We start from the raw sequence: 10,973 nt of genomic DNA on the forward strand, positions 1-10,973 counted from the left end.
ATTCTGTAATTGTAGCTAATCATACCTATCTCAAAAGTAGTTTATTGAGCAAGCTCCTGTGGAGCTGATTTCATAGTCTGGCACTGGCTGCAGGCTTTACTTTTCTGGATCAAGCCTTGCTTATAAATATCTGAAATTGACCCTTGAGTTCCAGCTTTAAATTCATTAGCTGGGAGATTCAATCAGACTTCTAGATCACATTGAGAGAGCATCCATCCATATATATATTAACAACCATTTATTTAGCTACTGTTCAAACTTATGATGGTGCTAAATAAGAGGTCATTATGACCAGATCTTGGACTTATGGCTATTGTAGCATCCTGAGGTCATATAATCTGTCATGTTTTGTAACTTTTCCTGTCAGCTTCCCACAAATCAATGGGGAAGCTGGCAGGAAGTCCTCACTTAACAACCACTTAGTCCTTGCTTAACTATGGCATCTGTGACCGACTTCTGAAACTGTGACAGCTAAGTGGCAGAGTCACTTGTTTTTTTTTACTTAACAATGGAGTTTCTGTTCTCAATTAATACCATTAAATGAGGACTGCCTTACATATATATCATGCCATGCCATAGTTTGTTTATCCATGGTTTATAGAACAAGCCACAATCACTGCTATTCTGCCTAGAGATGTTCTAGTAAGGTAGGATACAGATGATCATAATAAATTATAATAAAAAATAGAACAATTTATACAACCAAGCCAAGCCAAAACCAGATGAACCATACCATAGTTTAGTTCAGTAACTATGTATAGATTGGGAGGAGAGTCTGCTGCTTTGATGTGCCTCTTAGTGTAGTGAAGACTTGTGACAGTCAACAACTGAAAAGAGCTCTGGAACATTAGCAATTTGATCCACAAAACACTTGTGTGACGGGACAGGCCCAGCAATCTGAGCAAGATCCATTAGCAACATTCCTTTGTTGCTGTAGATTTTTCCAGTGTGGGTAGACTGGAAAAGCTGAGAAAGATTATTGCTGTGACTTTTAACAATTCTCACATTTTGTAGCTGAAGTTGACAACCAAATACTCTCATTTGTTCTCTTGTCCCCTGGAAAAGGCTCCATTTATGATTCTGGCATGATTTTGACTACTTTTGATAAATAAGCATTGTGGGACTTTAGGTTGGTTCAGTTTTTTATATGCTATGAAATGCCAAGCTGCCTTTAATAAGCCAAGCTGAGAGCATGTCGTCATTTTTTCCTCTTCCCTTTCATTTATGTCAGGCTTGTCATTTGATTCATCTATAATTGAGATTCCATTCCAAGCAACTTGGCAGGTTTAACATCAGTGTAAAATTTGCAGATAACTCCCCAAGGTGTGGGAAGCAGAGCTAAAACATCTTTTCTTTCGACCCATTAATGTAATTATCTAAAAGTTTTGCTAGATAAAATCAGTTACTGTATGAGAATTTCAGTAGGATCTGAAGCTTTCTTGAATCTCAGTGTTATGGTATATTAAACAAAGTGCCAGTCCCAGAGTGAACACACCCTGTTGGCAACACACACACAACCATACTTTACACAGGAATTATTTCTGACAATGATCTCATCTGAAATAACATGACCAAGCAGCACAAGCCAATCATTTGTGTCTCTCCTAAAATCCTCTAAGTTTACTTAATGGAGTTGGCTTTTTTAAACTATTAAAGCTCAAAATACATAAACAAAATTTAGGCGGTAACCATTAAAGAAATGAGATCTATGACTTAGATATTTATAGCTTGAGCTGTAATGTATAGTTTGATTATACAATTTATTTAAATTGGGTTAGTTCATAGATATATTCATTTTAGATTGGAATGGTAGGACTGGAATAAAAGACTAATTTATAGGCATATTCATACAGCACAATTCTAAGCATAGATTAGAGTTTCCCTCTAGGTATGGAAAGTTGACTAATAGCATCTTGGTCTGATGGATACATTTAGAATGTTAAGAAATATTGATGACACTTGTAGAAAATGTCTACTTCTTGTGCTATATATTTTTCCCTGGACTGAAGCACAACTTTAAAATCCAAATACTAGTCTATAGCCAATCATCAATCTTCTGGGGTGTGTTTGGGGCTAGAGGTAAATAAGAGCATTAGGCTACTATTTTATTTTCATAACCAAGAAAGGACTAAAACTTACCCTTCTCCTGGTTTCTAGGCCAGCACCTTAACCACTACACCAAATTGGCTCTATGTAGCTGCCAGGAGCCAAAAATGACTAGATAACACCTACTCTATTTACCTATTTATCTATGAAAGAGAACAGCAAATATAGAGAGTGACACTATGGAGCAGGCTACCATAGACAGAGTTTCAGTATTCTGTCCACTATTCCTTCATCCCAAAAACTTGGTTTTTTGTTTTGACACCATGCATTTCTAAAAAAAAAAAGAGAAAGAAACAAAGAAAAGAACACCTTACCTTTAAATGCTGGTGCTTTAGCTTTTCTTCTTCTACTTTAAGGCGTCTCTGAGTTATTCTTTCTTGCAGCTTCCTCTTATCCTGAAAATGGCAAAGATGGGAGATGGTATACATAATGGTGTTATTATTTTTTTTTTACAGTCCATATATCATGTTGATGTGACTGCTGTAGGTCTGCTTAATGACTGCAATGCAACACGGAAGCAGCTCCTAGTCAGCCATTTAGATGTATCTAAAGTAGCAGGGGCCTGGTTTTCTTAAGGTTTCTAGCGTGCTTGGTTTTTATGCAGGTGCTAGATATTTGTGCATTCATAGGCTGCAACTGCAGTGCTCGTTAACAGATGGGATTAAAGGTAATTACACTCATCTTTAGGCATTATTTTTAGTGTGCTAAAGATTTGCAGGCAGTTGCTTAAATTCCTGGAATTGCTGTCTTTATTGCCTCATTATCAGGGGAGAACAGGGCAGATAAAAGGCTCTCAGGCTCTTATTTGTTGGCTTTCTTGTAACCTAAGAACTACGTAACACTAACTAAAATGTTTTGCTCCAATGAGTCCCCAGCTGTTGTTGGCTGCATTGTTATTACCTTGTAAAGGACAATCCAACTGTCCTGGGAAAGGAAGGATAAAGGAGGGCATGTTGAAAGAGGCAACTGTGAAGAAGAGAAAGCCCAAAGGAATGCAATTGATGGTGGTTTACTTTGTTTTTTTTTCCAGAAGAAGCTATGGTGGCCTGGTTTGCACATATAAGCCAAGTTTACAAACCACAACTGCTGGACTCATATATTCTAGACTAGATGACTACTCAATATGAACTGCAAAGTCAGCTTTGGAACAGAGAGGAAAAGTATATCAGATGAGTTAAAATGAGGTGAAGAAAGCTTATTACAAATTTCAAACATTTTGATGGAAAGTCTCTTTTCATTCAATGCATGAGAATGTTGCAAACAGAATAGGCAAAGGCCTTTTTTTTTTTACTGTACTTTGCTATGTCTCTCATCACAACTATGGACTACCACAGTTTTAAAACCAATTTATAGCAGCAGTTTGGGTTTTGCTCTTTGTCCATGGCAAACTAACTCATTTGCTATACATACTGCTATACATTCAGCAGAGATCGTGGTGTAAAATAACTTTGCAAAGGAACTATAGTATTGTTCCTCAACCTTAGCAACTCTTGGTGTGATATATAAATTTGATAAACTTAAAAATGTATTGATTGCAACTCTCAGAATTCACCAGCAAGCTGGCTGGGGAATCGTGGGAGTTAAAGTCCATGCATCTTCAAGTTGCCAAGGTTGAAAAATACCGATCTATATAGGACCCTGCTACCCAGAAATAAAATAAGTACGATTTGTACCTGTGTGGTTAAAAACCAGTTCCAAAAAGCAGTGCTTAAACCAGGGGTAGGCAACCTTGGCTCTTTTATGACTCGTGGACTTCCAACTCCCAGAATTCCTGAGCCAGCACAGCTGGCTCAGGAATTCTGGGAGTTGAAGTCCACGAGTCATAAAAGAGCCAAGGTTGCCTACCCCTGGCTTAAACCAACAAATGAGGGAACCAAGATCAGAATCCACCCCCCCCCCCAGTTTTGTGAGAGCTGTGAGCATGATGTTCATTTCCCCAGTTAGAAGTTACAGCTGTGAAATTAGAATAGCTATGGTAGACTCGTGCTTTGAACATCTTGTGATTTGAATAAAAAGAAAATAAAGCTGAATCCAGATAAATGTGAGGAGCTGCTAACTGTTGATAATTCTATTTGATTGGAGGATATTTGACCTTCCATGGGCCTAGAAGAGCAGTATTATATTACTGAGGTATCATGAAAGTTTTACAGAAAATAGATAAGAAATGGGGAAATTACAGTATATCTAGTGTATTTTATTCATTGCGCAGAAAAAAAATTATTCTTGCTGGAACTGTGCTATAGAGGAGAAATGTTCTGGTTGAGAAAAGAATAACTTTGTCTTAAACTGAAGTAAAGGAGTAGGCATTTTATAGCATTTCGTGATTTCCAAAGAACCTTGGGAAAAGTATACTATTGACTTAGTGCAGGGATCTTCAAACTTGGCAGCTTTAAGACTTGTGGACTTCAACTCCCAGGAAGTTGAAGCTGTCAAGTTTGGAGACCCCTGACTTAGTGGCATCTGCTTTCATCCCACTGAATTACCTCTCCCAGGAATTCTCTGCATAGAGAAAGTTACTATATGTCCATGGAAAGATTCTGCTTTTGAAAACTTCAGAATTCCATTACAAGATAGTCTTTCAATTATTTTCTTTTTGATAGATGTTAAATACCTAGTTAGCATAAAGGAAAGATTTCCTGGTAAAATTGCTGTTAATTGTTTGGTTCTGTGATTTATGTACTTTTTCTCCATATTTTTTTTTTGCCACATGCAGAATACGTCAAGCATGTATTTACTCTGATTTCAGGGGAAAAAGAATCTCCCCTGGTCTGAAGATGTTTCTCTATTCTTTACAAATATATTGGCGTCACGCTTAAAAGCGTTTGCTGCCTAAAGCAGAGGACAAAATGATTCTCCCCTTGCTATTTAATATATTGAAGTCAAGAAGATTGGCAGTTTAATCTTTAAATTGCTTTAAACAACCCTAAAGTTGTTCATAGGGTACAGTGATGTCCAGGCAGTGCAGGGAAAAAACACAACAACCTCAAGATGGTGATTATGGCCGCATGAGCCACCTCTAAGAGAGAAAGGTGGCATATAAAATAAATAAACGCCCCATTTGTATAATGTGTGCCAAGATTGGCACATTTAGAGCAGGAGCAGTGCATTGATCATGCTGCTGCAGTTAGCATCTTGATTTTTATGTTTATGCCCTCTTTGTGGATACTGCTGAAAGGATAGCATCCTTCATCACACCTGAGGCAGATGTTGGTTAGAAGGCATATATATGTGAGTCCTGCAAGACATTAAAATGCAGAAAGGCAGCTCCTGTTCAACTGGTTGTCTCTCTTTATCTTGTGGCAGGATTTGGCCAGAGGGAAAATTCATTAAGTTGATGGAATAGCTTTAATTACAAAGGGCTGGGAGGTGGGTGAGTTCTATTCCTAAATTAATGATAAATCTCTGGAGAATGTTTCTTGTTGGTAGGGATAGCAGAGTAGAATGGGAGCCTGTGTGCAACTGTTTTTAAAGTTTGTTTACTATACACACACCTCTGCTAAGTGGTTTCAGACAGTACAGTTAATCCAAATTTCAAGATCATCTTGCTGCCAGTCTTTAAATTACATACTTTGCTTTCTTCCTGATGATGCCGTATAAACAGCCTGAGAAAATCCAGTGCCTAACTGAATGGGTTATCAGAATGAATTTGTACTTTATAAGTGAGCTCCCCAATTACCTGACTTTTCTGAGCAGAATGTTTCTATGAACTGTAGCAAAAGCCTGTTTTAACAGACTAAGGAATTTGCTATTTGGAAATGTCCATTAAATGCAAAAACATGTTGTTATGCTTAAACAAGGGACATAAATTACATAATTCAACTTATGTTACTTTATGCAAATATTATATTTTACTTCATATGTATAAATGATATAAATTAAGCCATTGGGGCAATGGTATCATTATAAAAATGGCAAACTGCAGAATAAATTTGCTTTGCTAGGTTGCAGAGTCTCCTGTATCTAGTAGGTCCCCTAAGTTGAGATTTTCATTTATATTTGCAAACAGGGAACTCTGAATCTTCCTTAGAGTGAGATTGGGTTGTTTTCGCTTTTGGTTATTAAATGATATGCATTTTATTGATTTTCAGGGTGCCTGAAGAATTTCTTTGTATGAGTTGAATATTTGTTTTTTAAAAAAGCCGTTCGAGAACATTCTGCCTTTTCCTTTGAAAACTTTGCCCAACTGTGGACTTCCTATATGTCATAATATAAAATAAACACACCTTCACCCAATTTAATTTCTTTTGGTAACTTTCTGAACTGAATATGGATGGTGGTATACAAATTAGAATGTCTACAATTATGTAATTCCTTTAGGTGCAAAATGTATTTTACGATAAAGCTGACTTTTTATACTCTTTTATTATCACGGATATGGAAAAACCTTTGATCCACTATTTACAAAGAGGCTATGGCAGGCTTGCAAAAAAGTTTGTAAAACTTATTAGCCTGCATCTTTCGTAACCTTTTGCCTGACTGTTCATTTTAACATTTTTAAAGCATGGTAGTTAGGAAGGAGATGGGAAAAACTCAGGTGTCTTCCCTTTCCCTTTCTTTTTAAGCTTTGTTAATTGAAACATTTTTTTATTCATTTATTCAGTTGTCTATATTGAAAAACCTGGCTAGAGAGGTTATAGTTTTATCTGTTGATCAATGAGAGGTCTTTTATTCATAGATGGAGAAAGAATGGTTGATCTAAGAGTGGTTAGCAATTAAAGAATATATGCACAGAGTAAATACTCTGAAAAAGTTAGCTTACTTTTCCTGAAGGATATTGTGCTCCATTTGAAAATTGTTCCTTTAGATCTAACCAATGATGTCTTTACAGCGCAGGCAAAGCCTGTAGACCCAACTTGTCAAAGCATAGGAGTATGAAGGTCATTTTAGGTCAACAGACACCCAGAAGACAATACATTTTGATATTACATTGTCTTCACCTTTGTATCTTCTTCTGATTAACACAACACCTTTGAGAACATTTTCCCACCTGCATAACACATATGATTGACTTTTAAGGAACAAAACCTCCTGACTGTAGTATGAATTGACCTGAATTTCACCTATGCTGCTCTTTGAAAAACCACAACCCCAATTACTTGGGTGTTCTCCAGAATTATCAACAAGTATTCCTTCAGCTAGGCAGAAGACTGATTATTTAAGTTCAAGCTATGGATCTGTTGAATTCCTTCTCTTTTCTAGTTTTCTGTCCTGGCGTCCTTCAAATGCAAATTTTCTTCAAAGAGTCACTCAGACCTAATGACAGCATTGCAGAACCCTGATGTAAAACATAGCGTGACTCCAGCATCTGTTGTAATCGGTGCTCTGGAGCTGTCAGCTTAGGTGCCCACTGTGAAGGTACTTGGGCTAAAGAATTATGCCGCTCTTCAATCTGGTGGGGCTACACAGTCACATCAAATAAGAATAGAAAACAAAGGGCTTCTGAGAGTAGAAGACTACATTATAAGCCACCGTGAGAATGAGAAAGTATAATTTTCTTACATGTGTAAATGTTCTTTACTTACTGTGATGGCCTGAAATCTTTCCTTGAGCAGTTCCTCTTCTTCCATTCTGGAAGTGAAACAAACACACAGGTTGTGAAAGCTACAAAGGAATAGCAGACTCCGGTGTGTAAGAAGGTTTCCGGTTAGATGCTTTGAGAGAAGAGAGAGAGGGAGATCTAATTCCACCAAGGAAGGAAGGAGCCTGACTTAGTTGGACTGTCTCCGAAGAGAAAGCAAATCTGCTCACATAGACACATGCAACAGGGTGTGCTGAAGAGGCAGACGTCCAGAACCCTGGCATCAGTTGACTGACAAGTTTGAACGGCGGAACATAAGCCTTTTCCTTCTGCAGCAGCTGCCAATTCTTTGTTGTAATAATACACACACTTTGCATGCCACAGATTAACTCTGAAGTGCCCAAATATTTTCTTTTCTTCCTATTCCTCCAGCCAGAACACCGATCATATATGACTGTGGAATTCCTTTTCAGATTTTGTTTTAATGAGCAAAACAGGAAACATTGGGCCTTTTTAAACCCTTTCTTATCTTTTTCACGCTGCTTGAGAGGTCAGAAAAAAAAAAGGGCAAGTATTTTTGTAGCGGACTGCAAGGATTTGAAGCTTTATCTTAATGATGCCTAGCAGTGTCTCTACAAGGTGGAACTATTCCCATGTTGTCAAAATGAAGACTTCAGGCTGAGAAAAAAGAAATAGGCTAAAAATTAATGAGAAATTTGGACTCGAGTAGAACTCTTGTTTAATTCTATCTCAGGACACACTCAGAGGTAGTTCTTGACTTACAACAGTTCACTTAGTGACTGTCTGAAGTTACAACGGCACTGAAAAAAGTTGACTTATGACCATTTTTCACACTTATATGACCATTGCAGCATTCCCCATGAACACATGATTTATATTCGGATGTTTGACAACTGACTCACATTTATGACGGTTGCAGCGTTCCGGTGTCATGTGATCACCTTCTGATAAGCAATGTCAATGGGGAAAGCCAGATTCACGTAACAACCGTGTTATTAATTTAACAATTATCAGTGATTCACTTCGCAACTGTGGCAAGAAAAGTCGTAAAATGGGTCAAAACAAATTTCTCAGTTAGCAGCATAAATTTGGGGCTCAATTGCGGTCGTATGTTGAGGACTACCTGTATACCCAGAGAGATTTATTTCTTCTATCCTCAAAATAGGAGGGAGGATTGTCTAAATTTAATTAAATCTATATACCACCACAAGTGTTCAGTCTAACTATCTCATTGGCAGTTCCTATGAGAATGAAAAAGAACAGCAAAAAGAAAAAAGAAAAAAGAAAAGAAAAGAAAGAAAAAGTGCCATCTTCCTTGCCAGGAAGCCAAGTTTAAATGTCCATGAAGAATACAAAAGAATGAAAGTGATCTGCTCAAACTATATACCAATTTTGAGCATTTTGGAAGGGCCATTTGACAAACGATTTTTTTAAAAGGTGCTTTGCAGGCTGGTGACACTTGGAAGAATGGTACTCTTAGCCTCCCTCCCTCCCTCTTCCCCCCCCAGCTAATGATTCTCAGTCAAAAAGGAAACCCCAACAGGGAGAAGAGGTGGGCTCATTTTGCACGTGAGTAACTGGAAGAGCAGGTTAAGCTGAAATCAAAGTCCACAGCAGCAACAGTGTGGCCACAGGGCAGGTACATAGCCAAGGTCAGACAAGTTTATAGGTTGTAGGAACTTGCATCGATAGGTTGCGTCAATTTAACAAGACTAAGGCAGGGCAGTACTTAGTTGGTGAAAGGCAGCAAGAACTGTGCTAATTGCTCTTTCTACTACTCAAATGGTGCAAGGAGCTCTATCGGAATTTCCAGGCGTGGCCGGTGGTTCTTGGTGTGGATTTTTGTGTGCCCATAAACAGAACCACTAGAGCTGTTGCCACCACAGCCATCTTCTTCTGTTAAGAAAAGCCACTTCCCATTTGGGTACTGTTCATAAGTGGCAGCCAAATACTGCTTTATGCCCGCTCTCCCTGAACCTGGCAGTTTTCAACGGTGATCATTTCCTAGAATTCCAATTTTGTGGTGCTGCACGTTCAAGTTTTGAAAGCTGGTGCTCTTGTCTGACTTCTGAGACCCATAAGCCAGCCCCTCCCAGTACTTAGCATTCCCAGTCAGCACACCATAAAAGCATTGTTTCTGTAATGACCTTCACAGCACATATGAAGAGTAAGCAACCAAGAGAGTGATGATATTGATGACTTAAGGAGATTTTCATTTTCTGTAAATTACTAGGTAACTTTGCCTATAAACTGAAAGGGAGGTTTTAAAAAGTGAACAAAAAAATAGAAAGTATTGTTGATGCAATGTATTGTGTGACATGGAACCTTATACAATTCAGGAGATATTAATTAGAGTTTTTCCCTCCCCCCCCCCCAAAGTTAGAATTGGATCTTTAATCTCTTAAAACAAGAATGAACTTTACAGCAAAGTCTTAAGTGGCTTTAAACTGCTGTGCGAAACACAGCAAGTTCTTTCCTTTTCTTGTTAAAAGGGCAAGCATTCTAAAAATACACACAATGCTGGCAAAGCAGGGAGTTTGTTTTCGGAGCCTTTTATTACAAATCCCTGACCAAAGTGGAATGTGAATTATTTAAGATGTTATATGATATGGAGCATTGTTTCATAGCTCCAGTATGAGGTAAAGTTACCTTATGAATTGCTCAAGTATGAATGGGTGTGGGAACTGGTCAGTATCTTTTTTTTTCTTCTGTAAAGTATACAGTGAATGTAGCATGTGGATCTTATATTTGAATATTTTAAATGTAAGGAGAAATGAAGAGGGAAACATTTTCTCATCACTTGTGTCTACATGACTGGAAAAAGTTCTCTCTCTTGTCAACTGCAGCTGTTAGGCAGAACTTCCAACTTCTGCTTTAATGGGTTCTCCTGAAAAAGTTGTATTTTGGAAATCTGGATGACCTAAATGAATGTTATAGTGTGGCTATAACCTTATGTTGCAAGTAGGCCATTTCATCCTTGAGCATTTCTTTCCCAGATTTCTGAGTAGATCAACTTAATGTCATATGATCCTTTTTAATTAGTTCAGTGTTTTGGGTGTTCAGCTTCAAAAGTTAGTTCCTTCTAGCACTGCTGTCTTCCACAATTGTGCTTAATTTGGTTCTTATGCTAGGATAGTTTTAATCCATTATAGATGTCACTTTGTTTATTTGATTTATTCCCTACTTTACTGCTCTGCTGAGCATTCCAGGCAGGTAACAAAATCAAAGGAAAAACTTATATAAAGAGACTTATATAATATATATATATATAAGGAAAATATATAAAATAAAGGACTTATTTAAAATAATCGTAAAATAAATGTGAAAG

The 10,973-nt window shown here is 37.6% G+C and overlaps 1 protein-coding gene across 1 annotated transcript in view; it reads right to left on the reverse strand.

The window, feature by feature from the left end:
• Window positions 1-7,924, reverse strand: part of PALMD (palmdelphin) — a 31,916-nt gene extending 23,992 nt beyond the window's left edge. The window contains exons 1-2 of the mRNA XM_015819056.1: window positions 7,629-7,924; window positions 2,421-2,501 (exon numbers count right to left, since the gene is read on the reverse strand). Coding sequence (XP_015674542.1) covers window positions 2,421-2,501; window positions 7,629-7,673 — 126 coding nt within the window. The 5' untranslated portion in view covers window positions 7,674-7,924. The remainder of the gene's footprint in view (window positions 1-2,420; window positions 2,502-7,628) is intronic.
• Window positions 7,925-10,973: the final 3,049 nt, after the last annotated feature.

The sequence above is a fragment of the Protobothrops mucrosquamatus genome, unplaced genomic scaffold (assembly GCF_001527695.2).
Source record: "Protobothrops mucrosquamatus isolate PMUCROS unplaced genomic scaffold, P.Mucros_1.0 scaffold854, whole genome shotgun sequence".
Classification (NCBI taxonomy): Eukaryota; Metazoa; Chordata; class Lepidosauria; order Squamata; family Viperidae; genus Protobothrops; species Protobothrops mucrosquamatus.